This window comes from Ptychodera flava, chromosome 15, assembly GCF_041260155.1.
Source record: "Ptychodera flava strain L36383 chromosome 15, AS_Pfla_20210202, whole genome shotgun sequence".
Lineage (NCBI taxonomy): Eukaryota > Metazoa > Hemichordata > Enteropneusta > Ptychoderidae > Ptychodera > Ptychodera flava.
Window position 1 is genome coordinate 19,269,948 of NC_091942.1, and position 23,493 is coordinate 19,293,440.

The following is a 23,493-nucleotide window of genomic DNA, read 5'->3' on the forward strand; positions in this document are numbered from 1 at the left end:
TTTTTCGTTCGTCGCTGTCTGAAGATAAAGAGGGCAAACATGTGGTGCCAAGCACCACAAGTGGCCACGCAAGCGGTCACGGGAGGGGGAGGTCAGGAGAGGGGTGTCCCCCTGCTGCTGTTGGAGCTTTTGAAAAATAGAGATTAAAATGGTGTTATTTGGTGGCACTTGGGGAGTATTTTTGCGGGGGGTGGTCAGGAGGGGGTGTCCCCCTCCTGCCGTTGGAGCTTTTGAAAAATAGAGATTAAAATGGTGTTATTTGGTGGCACTTGGGGAGTATTTTTGCCGGGGGAGGTCAGGAGGGGGGTGTCCCCCCTCCTGCCGTTGGAGCTTTTGAAAAATAGAGATTAAAATGGTGTTATTTGGTGGCACTTGGGGAGTATTTTTGCCGGGGGAGGTCAGGAGGGGGGTGTCCCCCTCCTGCCGTTGGAGCTTTTGAAAAATAGAGATTAAAATGGTGTTATTTGGTGGCACTTGGGGAGTATTTTTGCGGGGGTGGGGTCAGGAGGGGGTGTCCCCCTCCTGCCGTTGGAGCTTTTGAAAAATAGAGATTAAAATGGTGTTATTTGGTGGCACTTGGGGAGTATTTTTGCGGGGGGTGTCAGGAGGGGGTGTCCCCCTCCTGCTGTTGGAGCTTTGAAAAATAGAGATTGAAATGGTGTTATTTGGTGGCACTTGGGAGTATTTTGCGGGGGGGGGTCAGGAGGGGGGTGGCCCCCCTCCTGCTGTTGGAGCTTTTGAAAAATAGAGATAAAAATGGTGTTATTTTGTGGCACTTTGGGAGCATTTTTTCGGATTACACATCTTCCTCTGAAACATGGTCTTCTTGCTCCTCAGTAGCTTCCTATGGTTTTGAAAATTGACTATTTTGGTTTCCTGGCTTCCCTTTCTACTGCGTGGTGAAATGCCTACATTCACCCCACCAAACATCATGCATATCTCATGATTTACAATTGATTTTGACAAGCTGAGAAGCTAAAATAAGCTAAATAATATAGTGAAATTTGCATATTTGTGTTTTTAGAGCAATTGTTGCCCTTTTTTGATCAAAACATCTATTTCTCTGTAGCAGCATGTCCAAATTGATTGGATGTGTATAGATGTGTTGAAATTTCAATATTTGTCTTTTTGGGCAATTTATGTCATTCATGGTCAAAAAATCAAGGGCTTGTCCAATTTCTTTGAAATTTGCTACACAGAAACGATTAACCATGCAGATTTATTCAGTATTTGCTATCGAGAAACTTTCAAAGTTCAACCCTTTTATGTGTTTTTGTGTTGGGATTTGTTGGATAGATGGCATTCTACGTAGTGTATTGTTGAATGTTAAAACATGTGTTGCTGTTGTTATTTGAGGCTGTTTTTTGAGAAAAAAGAATTGAAAATGCCTTTTTAAAAGCAAAATAATACATAATGACTTGATATGTTGTTTTATCATTATTGACGTGTTTCTACTTGTTCACCCATTCTTGCATTCATCATTGTAATAAAATGCTGTGAAAAAAATGAAACTGATGTGGCCTGCATCTGTTTACCTTGATCTTAAGGGCAAATACAACTTTCTGTCTTGACAACCATACCATAGTTTCAATGTTTTACCTAGTGTACCTGCTTGGTTTGTACGCAGGAAACAAGTAGAAAACAGGCTCTATAATTTCATAATTTTCAAGTGATCAGAATACAAAAGTCCTGAAAAGATAAGATAATCACAACTTCCAGTATAAGGGATACAGTCACTCTAAATGTATAAATTAAAATTAAAAATGTGCCGGGAGGATGTATTAAAAATACAGAAAGTTGCTTACTGTCGGTAAAATCTAAAAAAAATTCAAAATTTTAAAGACTTTTGCAGATTTTTTTTTTACGCCTTTGTCTTCTTATTTATTTTTTTTTTATTTTGCAAACTAGTTTGAAGATTTTTTTTTCCTAACTTTCTGCTCTGAAAAATTTTTTTTCTGTTTTTGACCACCCCCCTCCCAAGATCTAATGGTCCGTCCCTAAGAAAAGCATGAGACTGAACAATATACCTGGCAGGGATAAAGGTATCACAGTAGGGTGTGTACAAATACCGTATGGTACAGACAGTGAAGGGGAAGCTACTGTCTATGGTACAACCTATATAACCTGTGTAATGCGATGCAATCAAAATAAACAGTCAAATAAATAAACAGTCAAATAAATAAATCAATGAACAAACAAATAAATAAACAAACAAACAAATAAATAAATAGAGGTAATACATATCTTGAAAATTTATGTGACTAATTGGTCTTTTTGTCAAGGAAGTACTCCTCAGATTATCACGACTCAATTAGTAAGTAGTATGAGAAACAGTTTCATGTGGGGAAGAACTAAATGTGGAAAAATAATGATGTACCAGTTAGTAAGTTATTTTTATTTTAAGATCTGAGGAGCGATTCTGTAAATCAGTTCATTAATGAGAGGTGTAACTTGGTAAATGTAAATATATGTGAGTACTTACCAAGAAGGAAAACTAGAATTAGTCTGAGAATACCAAAGTGCATTTCTGAAAAGTTCTGGAAAATGTCAGGGAAAAAGGATATGGATTTATCGGTTAGTCAGAGTGTTTTATCTGTAATATGACAGACAACATTAGTAGATTCAAATTAAAACAAGAACTACCGTACATTGTAACTGTCCATCATTATAAATGGAATGACTTGTTATCCATATGGTGTTTCTTTCAAGCTATTAGTATTTGAAGATAATGTTTAGCTGTCATATGATGATTAATATGAAAATATTGTGACTATATCAGTATGACTAACAACAGGCGAAAATAAACAACATGCATACAAATGACTGAGCTCACTGTCACGGATTATTGCTTTGTGAACTGGATGAAGCAAACATCACTCAAAGGTTTTGTGTAAGTTAATTTGATCAAAGGTTTGGAGAAAGTGCTTTTGCAATACTTGCAAGCAATTTATGTATGCTTAGCACAAGTGGAGAACAGTGGAATAACACTTCACCATATGGCAATACCACATTATCTCACGAGGATGTTTCTATTCATTAACTGTTAAGGACATATGCTAGACCAACAGGGTTATTACCAAAAGGGCTGTGCCTACAATCCTCCAGGTCTGCCTTGGCTTTTTCCTGTGTAACACGATGTTTGTAACCCCTTCTTTTTATATCGGCATTTGCTCAAATTTCAAGGATAGCTTCAGCCTAGTAACAGTTATTGGCATAAGCAAGCTTCTAGCAGCGAGAGAAAACTGCATTTGCCACTCGGTGAATCATCTGTCATTAAGGTAGTATGTGCCTTGAAAGTGAAAGACTTAAACTCTTGCCCTAACTATCCTTAAAGAATCTTTCATCCATTTTCTTTCAAAATCAAGCATAAAATTCGGTGGTCACCATGCAAATTTTGGTACTAGAGAAACAAATATCCCAAGAATTACCGATATTTAAAATTCAAAATGGCAGCCATCCCTAAGTTAACTCCATGGAGAAAAATACAATTTTTGAATTTTGAAAAACTAAGCAGGTGAAAAGTTTTCTTATGCCAAGAGCTTTAAAATGAACCCTCACAAGTGGAAGATCAGAAAAGAATTAAAAAGTTTGAGATTCCTAATATCTGTCCCCAAGGTGCATTCTACCTTAAGAGGAAAATTTTGTCCACTTTATACTCAAGATCTTAGTTGGCCCTGGGACAGACACCACTTTCCACTCTTTCCTGATCACGAAAATGGATTGCCTTGAGACAGAACATTTCATTTAATGAATGCTTACCAATATAACATTGGCTAAGTGACCAGCTAGGAGTGCGTAACTCCCCCCGGACGCTCCACAGAGGTAGATCTGCATATCCATTACTGATGTACCCAAGGAACCTGACAAAAACAACAGATTTTGTCAAGTATCTCAGGAACAACTGCACATGCTTGTTGAGGTGATGGTCTTTCCACTTATGCACAATGCATGAATACATTTTTTATGATGATTGGTAAAAGGTACATGTATTGTAACTCATATAGTAAGCTAGTTATTCAATGATATCATATGTATAGCTCAATCTCAAAAAATTGATATATTATAATTACAATTCTTGAAGTGATTTGGTGTATTTTTTTTACTGAGTTGTAAGATTTCTTGAAGAATGAAATAATGTGTTCAATTTACATTTTAAAAAATCATATATAAATTGCATAGATGTTTAAAATCAAAGTTTTCAAGAGATTCCGTAATTTCTGGCTTTCCTTTGTTAGGGTTGCCACAGAGTGACTGAAATGAAAATTTGTGGTGTTGGAGAGGACTGAGACAGAGCACGAAGCAAAGCACAAAGAGGGATTTGAAATGGGTTGCGGTACTCACCAGCAAGTACACCAACAAAGTAAATAGACCCAACCCTTACAGCACCATGTACCATTTCTAGCGGTACTCCAAGTATGAGCTGGATGACGATATTGAAGAGGAGATGCTCCAGCCTGCAATGAACCATCAAATATCCCTACTTTTAGGACTGTCACACAAGACATGGTTTATGTGTACATACAGCCTGGCAATGTGCAACATCTCACAAGCTTGTAGCTTATTGGTTGGATGAATACAATTGATTTTAATGAATCATGTCAAAACAGCCAATCGGCTACACAATAGCCGTATTGTTCCAGACTCCAAAAATTACAACATATCAATCAGCCGGAACCTTCAAACCCGCCGCATTAAAGCTGATAACCTGATATCTAGATTTAAGAAACAGGGTGGGATGAAAAGATGTAGGTTTAACTAAATGCATTGTTTGACTAACATCTACACTTCATGATTTCAAAATCTTGAGTCAAACACAACTGACTCTTCCATAAATTGATTTGTTCAAATGGTTCTAGCGATAGTTTCTAACCGGTATTGAAGTCATCAAATTGCCATGACTGACTTTGTGATATTTGTGTTAAAAATGACTGAAGACTTAGTTTATGGAGAGATGCCGCTGTTGCAATGACTGATTTTGAATTTTGATTTTGAATTTTGAAATTGACAATGGCTGAGTTCAAATAGCCTGTGTTGTCTGCATATTCATCTTTGCAGCTGAACAAAGTTACCCTGCAGCAGAACTTCATTTTTACAAATTATCAAAAATATTTAATATGTCAAAGAGTGTTAAAAGTACTGCAATACACACTATCTCCGAACTGTGAAGAACATTTAATACTGAATCTTTGTACAAAGTACAGAAAACATCTAAAATAATCCTTCTACTCACCCAGCATGTATGAGAATGTAGGTAATAAACCTCCACAGTTCTAGTCGCTTAGCTGGTTTGTATAGAAAAGGACTGTTCTCTGGGATTGGACCAGTCAAGTAGTCCACATCGGCATTCTCAATGATCCCTTCATCATTTTCAACTCCTTTCTTGGCGTCCATAGCATAGAAAGCATACACACCTATCTGGACAGGAGACAAGACAAATAAAGCTTTTTCAGTTCATTTGACTTAACGGAATTTTTTTGAATTTGACATGCAGATAAAGTGATGAGCGCCAAGTCAAATATTATTTTCTGTGTATGCTCTTTGAACTCTGACGCTTATTTTAAGATGCTTAATCAATGCAGTCATTATGTTTGACTATTGGTGAATCTCCCATTTCAAATACAGTATATTTTTCGCATATCCTATTGAAAAATGATTGCAAAATGCTTGAAACTGAATGCTTGTATTCTTTAAGTCCTCTCTTCACGGTACAAACTAACTCTCAGAAGAGAATCTGGTCAGAGTTGAAAGCAGTCTCTTGAGGGCGCTCTTTCGACTCAAAGGGAGTGCAGGCAGTATCATAAAGTGATGAATATCCCAATCTAAAATTTGATCAAAATGAATTCTCTTTATGGGCTAAAATGGTTCAATTATATTTAAAAAAACAAACAAACAAATGAATAAATAAACAAAAAAATCTCACCTCTAAGCAGCTGATGAAAATCATAAATATTGGAGGTGGGCAGCAGCTATAGCCGGCTATGTAAGTTTTTCTGTCGTAGTTGTTGGTCAGTACTTCATCTGCTATGTTCTTCAGCATCTTCTGTCTGCATGACAACTGATTGTACCTGGATTGGCAGCTCTCGTTGTAGTCTCCATCTCTTACAGCAATTGAGAAACTCAGCGTTCGTTTCTCACTCATCTTTGAAAAAGAAAAATCATACATTAATATTGAGTCTGATAGGATGATAGTATGGGTCAGGCTATTTTGTGTTTCAGGCAAGCAAAAGTTTCAGGGGCAAATTTTCAATCAGTAACAGCACTGAAAGATGAACAAACTCATTTTTTTTGCTGATTGTCATATAAACCTTCCAATTTCAGGGATTATCCGATGCTAAATCACTTAACAAACAGTGCCATCCCCGTCTAAGCTGCTGTCAACAGCTTCTGGCCAATTTTGACAGAGTCATTTCACAGTAAGTATGCGACAAAAATGGATTGAAAATTAAAAACTGGCTGCATTAAACAGCTTGTAACAATGTGCAAGAAAGGGGTGTCTAAAATTATACTTTTGGTACACTCTGACTCTCGACTATGCTTGTACAGCATGGCTATGCCACTTTACTTGGTTAACTCCACAATAGAGATACACTGACCTAAATGTTACAATAATGCATTATCCCTCCTTTGAAATAAATCTTTCACAATGAGTTGAATAATTGATGCAGGTGTATCAACGAGACATATGAATCCATTTGTCTTCCTCCTCAACTTACATATCACACTTAACAAATCTGTTATTATCTTAGTATGAAGTTGATAGGGTCTTTCACTGAGTGTTTTGACTGTCAAAATTTGCCTTGTCCATTTTATATTTCAAGGTTGTCTTCATTTTATTCTATTCCAATAATATCGGTAGATTTTGTATACCTGCATTGCTAAATCTTTTTGATATCTGTGTTCAGGTATGCCACACTGAGGTATTTACTTGTATGGCACAATATACTCATACCGGTACATGTATATTGTGCCATACAAGTAAATACCTCAGTGTGGCATACACTGAACACAGATATCAAAAAGATTTAGCAATGCAGGTATACAAAATCTACCAATATTATTGGAAATAGAATAAAATGAAGACAACCTTGAAATATAAAATGGACAAGGCAAATTTTGACAGTCAAAACACTCAGTGAAAGAGCCTATCAACTTCATACTGCAAAAGTAAAGAATCGTTCTGATACGTGACCACTTGCATTGAAATTCAGCCTTAATTTGCTTGAAAAGCATGCCTGATTTCTTTACCATGGCAATGTACCAGAAATTAGAAGCCACAGTCAAACCAATGTTAAATATACTTAGCTGTATTTGATGGTTTTTACAACTTAAATCAGCTTCTTTCTTTTCCATTTAAGTTTATCTGCTTATATATACACTAGAAGTGTGTTGGTTTTTAAAGAGATACACTAGAAGTGTGTTGGTTTTAAAGAGATCTCTCTGAGATAGAGAAAACAATCTATCTATTGACATTAAATGGCTATATACAAATATATTACAGAGTGATAGACGGCAGAATTCATGACTAATCTTGTCTTGGACACTGTGATTTGAAAAAGCAGCTAGAATTTCCAAATTTCAAAAAATGAGAATCCCAGTTTAATGCTTTAGGCAATAAAATTCATACATGAACTTTACACAAGTCCACCACTTTGACTCTGATCCACTTATGGTTTCTATTACAGAGTCTAGCCACGGCACGTTGCTAGAATACAGATCAGGGACTGTATCAACATGCACACCAAGGAGTATTGACCTAAATATTACTAATCAGATCACAGCAGTCCCATCATTCAATATTTATGACAGTATCATGCTACGTTTCAGTGAGAAATCAAGATCATGGAAAAGGTCACATAATCTGATTCAGTCCATGCCATGCTCGACTGGGCAAATATGTATTCTCAGTCAGAATACTTCACGAGCTGCTCCTTTCTTTTGTCAAAGTAAGGCTTGATAAAAGATCTGCTCTGAGCACATTGACATTTTTATTGACATTTAGTGTTGACATATCTAATGTTTTCCTTGGTGCTGACGGGAAGTTTGAAATACAACAGTATTGTGATCGTCTTACTGCATATAGGAAACCTTCAGAAGTCAAACTTGGGGCAGAATTAACAATATTATATATTGCATGAACTTTCCATTTTTGGGATAAGAATGATTGTTTTTTATTTTAAATCAACAATAAGAGTGAGTTACTGGAGTTTCTGAAGAACTGTTTACCCTGGACCTTCAAAATTGATATTCTGTTTCACTTTCAGATGTTCTAAATAACCAAACTTGCAACATTGTTCCACTATTGTACCTGCAATTGTTACACTTTTATTTGTCACAAATTAAGAACAGTTACTACCCTACATCTTAATAATTTTTCTGTCAGATTCAAACTCGCAACCTAGCTACACTTCTTATACACCTTACAAAGAAGTTAGCAATAAAACCAACTTAACAATATCCAACCTTGATTTAATGGAAACACAACTAAAAAATGTTCGAGTTTCTTCATTTATTTCTTTTTAAACAACATAGTTACGACTAGACCTATATAAAACGTTACACTACAACAGGCAATATTGTTACTTGCAACAATGTTACAAAGTTACAGTTAAAGTCACAACTTGCAACATTGTTACAGTCACAATTAACTTGCAACATTGTTACAAAGTTACAGTTAAAGTCACAACTTGCAACATTGTTACAGTGTTATACTTACAACATTGACAAACTCTTGATAACTGATGTAGCCATCTCTATTTTCTTCTATCGTTGTTTTGAGTCGGTTTAGTTTGTGCTGATCAAGCTCATTCCTCAAACCATAGTGGTTGAGAATGGTATCAAAGTCACCCATGGAGATGACACCATTGCCCTCTTCGTCAAACTGGGTAGAAAGGAATAACAGATGAAAAGAAATGAAGGTTTTATAAACTGTAATAACCTTAAGACATTTTCTACATGTTTAACTTTGAACTTGAGCTTTGATTCAAAAAGAGGGGAACAGAATGGCATAGCTTTGAGCATGAGTACATGTATGTAGCTGAAATTGTTTTAATTTGACCTAAGACCACCATGGATGTTTGAAAGTCTCCTATTTTGGACCTGATTGGGTCAATTAACATGTTCACCCCTCATTCTCTATAGGATAAATAGTCGACAATTGTCATCAATAACAATAGGTTTGGGCAAAACCATGTTGGAGAATTACATGTACACTGCTGGAAATTTCATACTGCATCTTGTTGTGAATTATGCATTGGACGGGGGTATTGCTACTATTAATTGTTGTTGCCTTCAAAGATCTGAAAGGGCATTATGATTTAGTCAAAAATCACTGAAATTGTTGCAAAAAAGACTAGGCCTCCCTAACAAATCCTAGTCACAGCTCTACTTTTTAATGTTGCAGCTGATAGCCAAGTACATGTACATCTAATGATGATGTCATTAAAAAAGGAATATTTACACAGTTGATTCATTAAGCCTCTTACATAATGGCAAATTAATTAACAGCAGCAGGACTATAGATTAGATGATTTAATTTCATGACATATTTGAGATCTGAGTGATTAGGTAGAAGTGTCTTAATTACTTTTACATTGTTTTCAATTTACACAGGGAAGAGCATGAGTCAGATATTTGATTGCATTTGAATTCAAAATTTAAGTCTGTAACCTTGTGCAATGCTAATTGCTTTGACTCATCCTGCATAGCAACAAAATTTAATGATGTTATGATGACTGACTTTCAATGTGTACTGATCATTTGTCCCTGTGGTCATCTTTTCTCTTGACTTTGTCACTATCCAGCAAAGGCTAAAATTTTATACTCATATTGGGGACCCCATTTATAGTATAAATATTACCCATGTAGTGTGGATTGAAAATTGTTAGTATTCATAATTCAAAATAGCCAAAACCAAAATCTAAACCAGGTTACGCATAATTTTGAACAAAATATATTGACTCTCCAGTTTTGAAAGCTATCTTATAAGTTTAAAGATTAACAACATAAGTTTCTGCAAAAAGCGTTATAAAAGAGAACTTATTATCAATTTTGTTAAAAGCTTTGATACTGCATGATGTTGAAGATCCTTGGGCCTGCATGAACAGCAACTTTAACCCTTTCACCCCCAGTTCCCTGTATACAGGGCCAACTTTACCATAGAAAACAATGGATTTGGGACAAACCATGGTGGTGAAAGGGTTAAAGAAATCATTTAAATTCATTAGTATTGATTAATCAGGGTTGATATTCAAGTTTCAGTGTCATTCATGGTCTTTTGGGGACTAATTTTTCATTGTAAATGTTTTTAGGAGGGGAAGTCTTATTTGCACTGATCTTACCACAATAAAATATGTGCGGCTGCCTACGTGAATGTTTAAGAAAGTTCATAGTGATAACATCAAATCTTGATTGTCTACTGGGACATTTAATTTGCACTATGCTGTATTTGGAACTTGCTTTTGAAGTAGGATAAAAGCAGAGAACATGGATACTTTTTGTAGCAGAGAAAACAGGTCAAAACTGGCATTTTTGGTTGAATGGGTTTTTTTTAAAGGTAAAAAATAGTGAAATTACTTGAATAAAACCATCATTTGATATTTATTAGGATGTATTTTACATTCATAGTTATTGCTAATATTTTGAAAATAGCTCTTTCCACCCCCGTCTGCAAAATATATAAATTTGCACTTAAAAACACATTTCTCCTGCTATCATGATGATAAAGCGGCAATACCTGGAACTGAGGATGAATGTTATCATAAAGAAAAAAGCAGTCATTGTAGAATTGAACTACCTCTCCTCTATTATCAACATCCCTGATGAAAAATAACCAATGACTGTTCTTTTACACACACAACTATACACACAACTATAAGGCCAAAAAAATAAAATGCGCTGTTCCAATAACATGGTTTTCACAAATAGGGTAGGTAGGTTGGTTTTTCTTAAATATGCATTTTTCAGGGGTTCAGGGCGATCAAACACTGGCCACAACATTTCCAGAAAAATGTACCATACATATAGAAGGAAAAAACCCATACAAGTCAGTGTTTTTGCTAAGGGCGGTAAGCATGTAAATGTTACCGGGGTTCCCCAGTCATTTTACCGGGGTTCTCCTTGTTATATCAATGCAATCAATAGAGGGACTGCAGCAATGTTACCGGGGTTCCAAATCATTTACCAATATTCCCCAACCTTTGCAAACACACTGCAAGTATTAAGACATCCTCATTCAAGCAAAAATCAAATGCCAAGTAACAAACGCATGATTTTACGTGTTTTTTCTTTTTAACTTCTACGTTTACATTGCTCTAAAAAGTTTAGGGTCGGCAGGTAGAAAATAGGGTAGGTTGGGTTATCGGAACAGCAAAATTTTTTTTGTTCGGCCTAAGTTTGGTGGTTCTTTTCAAAATATTTCACTTTTGTATTCAGGAGCATGTATACATGTAAGTCCGCAGTTGTACGGTATTGGTAAACATTCAAGTCAATATCATCAGATTCCTAAAATGTAATCTGAATTAAACGGACAGACAAACAAAGGAACATGTTCATGTTCATTTTCAACGGAAAGAAGATGAGATATACACACAGTATATCCATTGACAAAGACCCTCTGCGAATTGCATTTCATTTTCTTTGGATTAAGCCAGCCATAACGCTATGTTTAAAATTCAGGAGATGATTTCCAGGTTGGAATCAGATGAGTGGTTTCAAGTCTCAACCCTTGGTTAAATTATTCAGGCAGATCTCCGATTTGCCAGATGTGTATCTAACACGATGTGACATGAAAGATATTCCATTGGTTCTTGTGCATTTGTAAACGTGAATTATGTAGGTCAGGCAGCAGGCATCAGTATAATAGAGGCAGAAGACTGTTGATAATGAATTTGTAAATGATGGAACACAAATGTTGAAACTAGTCCCTGGGATTAACTGAAAAGTTGTCTCTTTTGATGGATGTATCAACTTTGTAAAAGCAGAGAAACTAGACAATTTTTTTAAATTTCAAAGCATAACATAACTGATGCTTTGATGAGGTGTAACTGCTGGTTGAGACCAGCTGTTACGGTATAAGTTTGAAAGATGCTCATGCATTTATTTGAAATAGTAAAGATAAAACTGATTCAAATTTTTCTTGTCTGGCTTAATTGTGCAACACTGCAATCCCATTTTAAGACAACAACATGAGATAACATGGAGAGTAAGGCAGTCAGTTTCAGATACAAGTTATATTTGAAATGGAAATCGTATTGGCATCACATCAAATTAATCCCGGCAGAAATACAGGAAAAATGCAAGAATTATTTTATTTTTACAACTTGACACCAAGAATGACTGGAATTCGATTGAAAATAAATGGTTAAAATGCAATGCCAATGAGGCAGTCTGCATACGAGGCAATCAAGCCGTTCTTAATATATTCATCTCGGATTTCCCAGGAGAATTTAATTCCTGGACAAACCATATCTGAGCAATCCATGCTAAATTTTGATGATTGTAAATGGAGATTAAATGTATCAAAACAGACAGCAGCTGCAAAATCTGACCTGGCTGAGACACAGGGAGGTGAAAGTCAGTTCCATACTATTCTTCTAAAAAAATTCTTCAGACCCCTAAATTATAAATTGTTTTATTCTTGTGGATAAAAATACGATTCTGTGACAAAGCTTTATTTCAAATATTTTGATCAAATTACAAGCATGAAAATGACATAAACAGAAGTGTTCAATTGCAACATTTTATTCTCATTATATACTGCAAGATGACAAGCTGTTCAGAATTGTATAATAAATTTCTGTATTGTATAGTGCACTCTTGTTTTCTTTTACTTAATTTTAAAGATAAAAATAAAGCTGACACAGCCGGAGAAGACCAATGCTAAAAAGGGAGTACAAAATCTATCCTTTTTTGGCACTAAGGTTTTTTATTCTGTTTATCCTATTCTTTATTCATTGTATTTATCTTGCATCTTAATGCTTATTAAATTCTTAAGTGGTAAATACAAAAATCAAGGTATGTAGGACACTGTACCCAGCACATATCTTACACATTTTTCTCTCTTGGCAATATAATCATGCATGAATGGTGTTTTGTTGTAAGAGCGTGAGGTCAATCTGTAAACCGTTGTTTCGTACCCGGGGGCGGATGAAAATCTCAGAATGCCAAGATGTTAAACTAATTTTTGCTGAATTGAGTTACATAAGCAGCAGTTGAGGCGGTGCTGATTTGAAAAATTGACAATCAAGAGGAGATAATCAAGGCATGATTTGATTTTGGGTGTGAAAGCTCTCTTCATACCCATGGATATACAACTGATAGTTTCTTGTCATAATCACATTAGTTGAAAAAATTTGCAAAGCCCTCCTCAATTACCATTTCATTGCGGTTCTCTGATGGTATTTATGCGATCAATTTATAAATTAAATTAGCTGAAGGAAAGAAATTTGAGGTTTGCAATATTCATCATTGAAATTCTTACATGTTATTCTGTTCTGCTTGAGAATGCTTGGCCTGGTGTTTAACACAGAGGAAGAACATTTCTAGGGTGCTATAGGAAGAAATATTAAGGTAGAATGCGCCTCGTGGACTCCCAACTTTTACACTCCTTTTCTGATCTCACCACTTTTGGGGGCTCATTTTGCAGTTCTTGGAGTAGGAAAAATTTTCAGAGTCTTAGTTTTTTTAAAAATCGAAATTTTATTTTCTCCATAGAGTTAACACAGGGATGGCGGCCATTTGAATTTGAAATTTGGTAAATGTTAGGTAATTTGTTTCTCTAGTACCAAAATTTGCACAGTGACCCCTGATTTTTATTCTTGATTTGGCAAGAGAATGGTGGACGGTTTCAAAAGGAAAGTTTAAGCAAAAGTTTATGTCTTGCACTTTCGAGGTGTGTACTACCTTAAACCTTCATTATGAGCAATTGAAATATATTTTTCTGGTATTTTGCTGGTACTTCTGAGAAAATTATGTTGAAATGCCAAGATTTCATCTTGTCAAACTCAATGTAACAGTATGCATATGTCCAGTGTTATTTTGTTGACAATTAAATTTTAGTCCGGACTAGAATTCATTTGGTAACAACAACAAGGTGGCATACTGTACTTGATACAATGTGTTGGAAAGACTGATGCTTTGTATGCTCAACATCCATTTAAGTAAAGAAAAAACTGTACCTGTTTTACAGAATAAACCAATGAAAATATTATCAAAAGTTAGTACAGCTATTGCGCATTAATTACAATCCCTGTATACATGTAATGTATCTCCAGGAAAGTAAGGCCAGTGTACTCTGGATTATGAATAGTCAGTCACCTCAAGCTGCCTTGAACCTACTTGTAAAAATTCAATGAATTGCACAGAGTATGGACACTTGGTATTTTTTACGCCCTCACATTATTTGAAATCTTGCTAAAGATGCTTTAATGGCTGATAATGCAGCATGCTTGGATAAGAAGGTATCAATGATAATAAAACGAGTGAGAATGATGACCAAGTAATAAAAGTCAGAAAGTGGAGAATTTGTGCTCCTCCCATTTCGCATTCCGTATGTCAAACCATTCACGATCATTAGCCAATAACATCCTGTTAATGCAGGTCACCTCAGCTTAATCTCACAGTGCCAGATTGTCATTCCCCTCAGAAGTCCTATCTCGTTTAAAATTTTGCCTACACATTAACACGTTTATATCAAACCACCCATTGTCATTTGTTTTTTGTCGATACGGTACGCCTGTGTGCTGTCGTGACTTGATACGATCTAGGTGACCGTGACCCATTCGCTATCAGCATCATGAATATAGAAATGTATGTAGACAATAGCTGTTTTTATTATATTTTTGTTATTATTGTTCTGGAAACAAATGTGATACCTTATCCTTCTCGTAAAGTCAGCTGTAAAACCAAAATTATGAACATTATTGTGTACAGTACCAGTGTGCAACCTTAGCACTGACATTTGACTTCATACTTTGAACTTGCCCTGGGTTCCGTACGGTAGGCACGGAGTTCAAAGCCGCGTTTGTGTACTGTGATGCAGCGCGCTCCCCGTTTTTTCTATGGTGGCGCCATGGCAGTGGTATGAGAGGCCATAGAGGCGGTCACAGTACACAAATGTGGCCTTGAACTCCACGCCTACGGAACCCAGAGCTAACTTTGAACTAAAACTCAGTTGTCAACCGAATAACGTTGGACACACATGTTATGTTGAAAAGCAGAACACTTAGCATTTCTTAATCATTTTTGGGAGCAGAGCAAGGAATTGTACTTTCATAATAAAAGTAAAACTGAAAATAATAGTAACATCAAAAGTTACTCTACACAGCAAGTTAAGGTAGAATGCGCCTGGGTACAGACATTCAGACTCTCAAACTTTTACAATTCTTTTCTGGTATACCACTTGTGGTAGCCTAGATTCTATTCGTCCGCTTGCCTCCGTACCTCCGACCCACTCCCGAGGTACGGAGGCAAGCGGACGAATACAATCTAGGCTACACTTGTGGGGGTTCATTTTAAAGCTCTTGGTGTAAGAAAAGTTTTCACAGTCTTTAATACAGAGTTCGCGTTTACGCAAAAATCGTGCGTATATACGCATTGAAATTGACTCTCTACGCATTTTTTCATCGTTATGCGTTTTCTATACGCAAAGGATAACACCGAAAGCACTCCCCACGACTGAGCTTAGGCGACAACCAGACTAAATTTGTTGCAACACATTTCTGTCAATCACTCATTTTGTATGGAAAGTTTCGGATTCTCTGGACGTTGTCTGAAAAATCGGCATCGTAGTCCACACGTTATCACGTTAGGCACGATATTATGTCAGCTGTGCCTATGAATACGTTGCTAATTTTCAGGCGAGCGATAGTTTCTGAAAGTGAGTGATTGCAGAAATGTTGCGACAAATTATATAAATGCCAACCGTGCACGATCATCGCGTCTCGCTGTTCCCAAATTTTGATCAAGCACACATGCAGCATGGCGTCGAAGCAGACAAATCTGTTTTCTTTCAACTTTGCTCTACGAGTCCGTGAAAAAAATGATTCATCGGTAGAGCTCGTCGGAATCCCGATAAATTTTGAACACTGCAGAAGTGTCTGGATGGTAACTGGTCGTTCCGGCACCAAGTCGTTTCGGCCCAAGTCATTTCGGCCTCTCAATTTCCGGTCCCAAGTCACTTCGGCACCGCAACCCAAGACGTTTCGGCATCTGTGCTTCGATTTTTTTTCAAACTATTCAGTAATTGACTGATCCGTCATATTCGTAAGAGAGACCTTGCGTTCTGACCAGTACTTTATGTGCATTTTGTGTGAATTTTGCCGTGCTGTTTCGTCACCGCTTTCAAACTTTTGCCGTGTCGGCGGCTATTGATATCGATAAACTTGTGTCACAGATTTGAAAATGATATGAAGTTTTTTTTTACGGTCTCTTCCCATGTTCTCACAAATATTAAAGCATGTACGTGAATATTAGTTGACACTGTACTTTTTAGTACTTTGATTTGTAACATTACGCTCCAGCACTAGTTCCCACAGGTAGCCTTCAGCGGTGCCGAAACGTCTTGGGTGCGGTGCCGAAACGTCGGACTTGGGGCCTGAAATTCGAAGGCCGAAACGTCTTGGGCCGAAACGACTTGGTGCCGAAACGTCCAGAAACCGTCTGGATAAGCTGCCATAACTCTAACTTTTGGGTTGCCCAATGTGTTTTGACGGTCGCATGTATAACCTTCGCTGTTACGTTTCAACATTGTTCAAGTTGTTTGTTAAACTGTTTTCATTAAAATAATGTCACATCGTACAATCCGAATATGTAGTATAGGTTTATTCAAAGGCACATTGTATTTTGCAGTCAGTTTTTTCATCAATCGAGTGCGGAAGTGAAATACGCACTCAAATCCAGCCATTACGCAATTTTAGCAGACTAATGCGTATGCCGTACGCGAGGAGAAAAAAGTCACCGCGAACACTGATTAATAGTTTTTCAAAATTCGAAAATTTCATTTTTTCCATTGAGTTAACACGGGGATGGTGGCCATTTTGAATTTGAAATATCGGTTGATCTGGGTTGTTTCTCTAGTTCAAGTACTAAAATTTGCACGGTGACCCCCAATTTTTATTCTTGATTTTGAAAGAGAAAAGATTCCTTGTGAAAAGTTTGAGCAAAAGTTTAAGTCTTTCACTTTCATATCAGGCGCATACTACCTCAAAACAATGCAAATTTCAATTATGAACTGGCAAAGAAGATTTGCATATATCTCTGCATGTAGTGAGGATGACGTTGTGGGGCAATGCTTTCAGGACATATTTGAAATTCACTCAGTACATGTATACTGCTACTTTGCAGGAATTTAACTACACAAGGTCAATTAGTTGGTCATCAAAGTGTCAATGCCATGGTGGAAAAAGCTGAAAAATTCATGATATTAATCTTTGTTTGGTGATAAGACCTCCCTAAAGCACATCGTAAACATTTATACCCCCTTCTGAGTAATCTACCTGACTATGTAAGCCTACACATTTGTGCCACGGTCAAGATGAGGATGATGATAGCGGTGTGGTTGCCTTGACACTGCATCTGAGATCTAGAGCACAGGGAACTCACAGGCTGACAGTACATGTACATCTAGTTTCTCTCGTTTGTGTCACAACATTGTATCTTGTCAACTGCATCTGATAAAGTGTTTTGTTCACATTGGCAACCCAACTGAAATTGGGCCGACGCAAAATAATTGTCCTTTTGGGATTAAATTTGGTCCGTGTCCACACTTACCGGTACCCGAATTAGGGCCGACGTAACTTTACCTTCCTTTGTGACCTCTGACCTGTCAAAGTTCAAAATGGCGCATTGAATATGGCATGCTGTTTCTACTGTTCATGATTTTCCTGTGTTTTTACGCACAAGAAGGGCAAATATGACTACCACTCACCCTTTTAATCATCGGAGAGATCTTCACCATTTATTGGATGAGCATATGGTATATATATTAAAGACCGCGGTGGAGAAATAACCAGTGCGCGGCATTTTTGACATGCCTCTCTAGTCTAATACGTGCACAGTGGAATCGAATGATATGGTCTCGTTTGTGGAACAAAGGTTGGTGGGAAGTTCAGCGTACATGGGATGATATTAAAATGTAAAGACTGGATTGAAAACTTTCAATAGGTGTAAACTTTAGTTTCAAACGTCGTTTGTTTTGTGCGAATAGTGTGACTAGTTCAACTTCGATCCATAGCGGAGGCCTGGTCAACTGGGACCAGGGCCGACGTAACGTGTCCACACTGGCGATTTGCGTCGGACAAATTTTGTGTCGGCCCTGAGTCGGCCCTGAACCCCCCCTTCTAACCGGGACCAAACTGAGTCGGCCCAGGGCCGACTCAGCGTGTCCACACTGGTTTTTACGTCGGCCCCGGCCCTGGTCGGGACCTGGGCCGACGCAAAGTCGTCAGTCTGAACGTACTTAAAGTGTTTCAAATGATGCGTTTTTATTCTTCCTTGTTAATCAGATTAAACGCTATAAAAATCTGAACTACCATAAAAGAAACATCAATGTTATAGGGGCTAGTATTGTCCTGATCTAGAATAACCTCCCACCTTAAGGTACGAGCTGATGTTACACATACATGTACTGCAACGGCATTAATTATTCACTGGGATTTAATTTCGCTATTTGCGCTAAAACATAAAATCCGTTAAATTAAATCCCAGTAAAACTCTTAAATAACAATAGAATCTATTGTTATACTGGCAAAAACAGTAAACTTAAATCGTAGTGAAATGTTTAAAACATCAAAATGGTGAAATTAAATCCCCATGAAAATTCATGATTTTACAGGATATAAGATCTGTATGGTATGAATCAAGCTAAACAAGCTGGAAAATTCTGCTAGATAACATATACCATCTTAATTAGAATGTGTTTGTAAATGTACTGTATATGATCAAAATATATAAACTGTACTACATACTTGATGGTTCAAAATAGTTTAACCCTTTGAGTGCTGTATTTTTCCCACCAAAATTTCCGTGCAACATTTTACGAATTTTTATTAACTTTTCTGTAATTTTTTTGATAATCAAAGTTTTGACCAAATGAACACAACATTTCATAGGCCACACTTTTTTATCAAAATTTTGGCAAAAATGTGATAAAAAGATATATCTTATAACGGTGACAAAAATTGACTTCAGCGCTCAAAGGGTTAATTTTATAAAGACACAGCCACATTAAATGTTTATGCTGACTTTTAAAGCCTGCGTGATGTATGGTTCTAAAATATGCTGCCTCCACTTCAATTCTACAATCAGCTTCTCAATCGATCATTTAAATGCTCATATCATTTGATTATTGATCTACGCTAATATGATTGACTTACAAAACAAAGACATGGCATTTTTTTCCTTGTATAAACTTAATCATGGATTATGATTATTACTTGATCCATCAAAATAACAGCATAAAAATATACTAGAAATCGAGAAATGTCTAGCAATGAAAGGAACGTGACAAATACTGGCAATAGACTGGAAAATCATGCTCCAACAGACTTTGGGAGACAAATTTGTTGTGTATAAACTCATCTCCGTCATTCTAACATTCCAGAATGTCAGAGTACACACATTTATATGTCATTGAGGTGAGTGCAACAGAAGGTTGAACACGATAAATGTCACACTCTGTAAAGTGAAAATTCTGCAAGGCTTGAGTTATGGGTGCCAAGTCTCACATTCCAAGCCATAAATCTGAGTGACTTTAGTCTGCTCCACCCGATGATACATCAAATAATAATTCACAGCCACTGTATATTTCATGATAAGACGTAGGACTGACCAGTTATTGTCACCAGTATGGATATCGATAGGGCCTTCGTCAGTCATAAAGTAAACAAATGAAAGCAAAAAAGTAAAAAAAAAGGAATATAAAAATTAAATAAGACTGGAATAATATATTCAGTGCTAGAATCCTGATTCTACAAACATATTTGTGGCCGGATATCAAATATTATTTGACACAATCCATTGCCCTGTGATTGCTGACACTGCATGGCTACACAAGAACTTTCACCTATTTTTCAAAACTATTTTGGGGTAAATTTCAACAAAATTATGGCTTTCATTCCAAGCGAGGCATTACCATTCAAACTGACACGTAATTAGCAGGAAACTTCATGGAAGCTATTACTATGAAAGGGAAAAATTGGGAAATAAAAAAATATCGCACTATTACTCTTCACATAAAGAGATTCTTATTTGGCAAATGTATGTGTGGGTTTGCCTACTCTATCTTTCAACTACTTCAGGATTTTTATTCAGTACGGTCTTCGACATCATAAAGTCGTCCCTTGGGCTTCCAATGACTCAGTGTGTTAATGGGAAGGGACAAGCACAAAGACGATACCTATTTTCACCTTTGACATGTGGAAAAGCTCCACTTTAAAATACCTCTTAGTGTAATTGGACACTCCCCCGAGCAACACATGTGCTCTCGTGAGCTCACTTCCTACATTTTAGTTACTCCTAAAGAACGTTTATGCGTTCATTCAAAAGCTTAAGATGAGTGAGTCAGATGGAGACCAGTTCCATTTTTTCAGTTTTATACAATCACTTGGCTTAGCTAGGTGATTATTTCTCAGCAAAGTATACTAATTTTCCCCAGAGAGGTTTTATATCTGCCACCAAATACCCTTGTCTGCTGTTAATAACCTTTAAGAGCAGATCATCCAGCATGTATATTTTTTTTTGGACAGGGAGCTTTGCGTGATTTCTACAAGACGTTTACCAATGTACAAGACACAATATTGGCAGGTGAAGGGATAGTCAAAACATTAAAACAACAGAAGCTACCGGTACATCATTTTAGTTGCAAAAAGGTCAAAATTCTACCATTTCACATACTGCTAAAACTGCTACCTTTGAGCACCCTAGATCAGCTCAATTTTAAAGCCAAAACTACATTTGTTTTGAACTTTACACGATGAAACCTCGGTCAATGAAAATAACTGCGTCACAAGATGGGTGCACAACGACGGCATGGTATTCACCATTCATCAAGCACTGTAATTTCCTGGTGAAGTGCAGCGTGCTCAGAAGGTTATATCTGATTGGTCAATTGTCACTATTCAGAGCAACTTATGGAGTCTATTTGTATTATTCAATTATAATGTAAGATTCAGCCACCCAATTGGATAACAGCTTCCGAGATGCTGCACTTTGCTCTGATTCGATGAATGTAGGTAGTGAAAATTATAGAGAAAAAAATTCCATTCGTCATCAAATGACTTCAGTGAACAGAAATAAAAAACAACTTTAAGTATACTATCATTGTCTTTTCTAAACGACAAAGATGTTGGACTTTACATATGCTCAGATGCAAAGCATTATCTTCCAGCCAATTTTTCATTGAAACAATTTCTAAAACGGCGATAAAGTGTTTCACCCACTCGGGAGTGGTGCATAACAATGGCTGAAAAGCTTCTAATAATTTTTTTCTTCAAAATATTCTTTTGAGAATGTATTTGATCAGAAACTCATGCATTTCCCATGATAACTAGAATTAGTGACAGGTTGTGGTAAAATTCTGGTGTAGGAAATATCTTGGTTTTGTAATGTGATATGCCGCCTGCTAGATTGCACTGGGAATACATTAAAAATACAGGGTCAATGGCCAATCTTGTAGTGTTATATCCCTATTCCATAATAGAAATCCATATTTTTCATGAAATAGCTAGCATCATTGTACTTGGTGCACAGATATGGACTACCAGTGTATCTGCATGCTGGCCAATGGTCTTCAAAAAGTCCCAAGACACACTTCAAGTCAATATTGGAGGACAACATGGCAATTACTGTATCATTAGCTTTTAGAATCAGTACAAAGTACAGTACTCATGCTCTCTAGTATTGTGAGAAAAGTTTGCTCATCAACAACCTTAAGTGGAATTGATATCAGTCAAATTCCTAGGCTCGTTTTCAAAGGAAAATACAGTAATATATGTACACACGTTAGGGTCTAAATAGGAGTTATAATGACAAGACGTACAGGTATTACTCGCCAGAATGACTGAGCGGCTAATGTGCTGTGCCTCTGTCAGTTTATTGACGGAAAACACAAAGATTTTTATCATGATAAAAATAACTTCCAATTATTTTATATTTTTGTCACATTTTCTCACTCACAGAACCTCTTGCTAAAAAGAAACTGGAAATATTTTCCCTTCTTGTTTCTGATAATCATGCATACAAAAGCTATTAAAACTGGATGTTTACACTTGTCTTCAGTGTTCTAATAGTAATACAGAAAAACATTGTTGTCATGATAAATAAAACTTCCATTATATATTTTTGTCACCTTTTCTCACTCACAGAACCTCTTGCTAAAATGTCACCCAGATGATAAAATTTACCCTTTCACCACCATGGTTTACCCCAAACCAACTGTTATCAATGGAGAATGTGGACCTGTGTACTAAAAATTGGGGGTGAACAGGTTAAATTTTTCTGAACATGGAGTTACCAGTGCTCATTATAAAAAGAAAGATATATCAAAAATGCTTTTAAGAAAGTTTTTTGTACCATGCAGTGATTTTCATAACTTGGTATCTGACCTTCTACTGTTATTTGCAGCTCAATTCACTTACAAACTTTTATTGTAAATGTTTGAGAGAAAAAAAATACTTTGGTGATATATTTTTGAAGTCTTCAAAATCTAACAGGATTCTTTATTTTTTGGTCTATCACTTGTCACTGTGTGGATTCATTCTGAAAACTTGAGGAAAAGTTGACCTTTCCTTGTATATAGTCTCATTCTGATTCTTGTGAAAATGGACAATTAAATTCTTTCCCATAGAGAGCACCTGACAATATCAGCCACTTTGAATTTCACACACCAATAAATTTAGGGTAATAATGCATCTCCTTAATAGGCAAATTGCATGGCGACCCACCCCCTGATTTCAATAGTTGGTTGTCACTCACAAATAAAAGTCTGAGTTTAAAAGTTTGAAACTTCCAGTGCACTTTTGAGATATTACTAACTTTTCCCGTTGTGTCAACTTGAGTACACCCTAGAGTCCATATGTTTTAGGTTGGAATAAGTCCACAAATGACCTGAAAGCTATACACAGTCATCTATAACAGTTATCAAAGGGACAGAAACTCTGACTTCAGTGAATACACACAACTAGGTGTATGATCAAACTGGTACACTGCAAATGGATGGAAAACTCAATCCTAAATACACCATAGGGTACAGTTTCCGTTCATTAGGCACTGCCAACAAAATGACCACAGAGGAGATCTCAAGATTTACTGAGTACCAGGCAGTACAAGGTAATATTTCCTGTTCTTTGACCTCCAGGGAGAACAAGATGACCTTATCGAGTACACCTACTTTTCTAGTGAAAACAAGGGACTTAATGGCTAGCTGTGAGCAGATTTTCTCAAATCCTTCTCTTTTGATCAGAAGTTGCATATGCAGACAGTACGTTCTCATGGTGTTTT

The 23,493-nt window shown here is 36.6% G+C and overlaps 1 protein-coding gene across 2 annotated transcripts in view; it reads right to left on the reverse strand.

Annotated features, from left to right (window-relative positions):
- The window catches only part of LOC139151443 (rhomboid-related protein 2-like), a 50,950-nt gene that overhangs the window by 6,308 nt on the left and 21,149 nt on the right, over positions 1 to 23,493 (reverse strand). Inside the window, exons 4-9 of one of the 2 annotated variants that reach the window (XM_070724256.1) lie at positions 8,714 to 8,878; positions 5,921 to 6,139; positions 5,231 to 5,415; positions 4,342 to 4,454; positions 3,760 to 3,860; positions 2,483 to 2,537 (exon numbers count right to left, since the gene is read on the reverse strand). In XM_070724256.1, coding sequence (XP_070580357.1) covers positions 2,483 to 2,537; positions 3,760 to 3,860; positions 4,342 to 4,454; positions 5,231 to 5,415; positions 5,921 to 6,139; positions 8,714 to 8,878 — 838 coding nt within the window. The remainder of the gene's footprint in view (positions 1 to 2,482; positions 2,538 to 3,759; positions 3,861 to 4,341; positions 4,455 to 5,230; positions 5,416 to 5,920; positions 6,140 to 8,713; positions 8,879 to 23,493) is intronic. The other variant, XM_070724258.1, reaches the window with a different exon arrangement.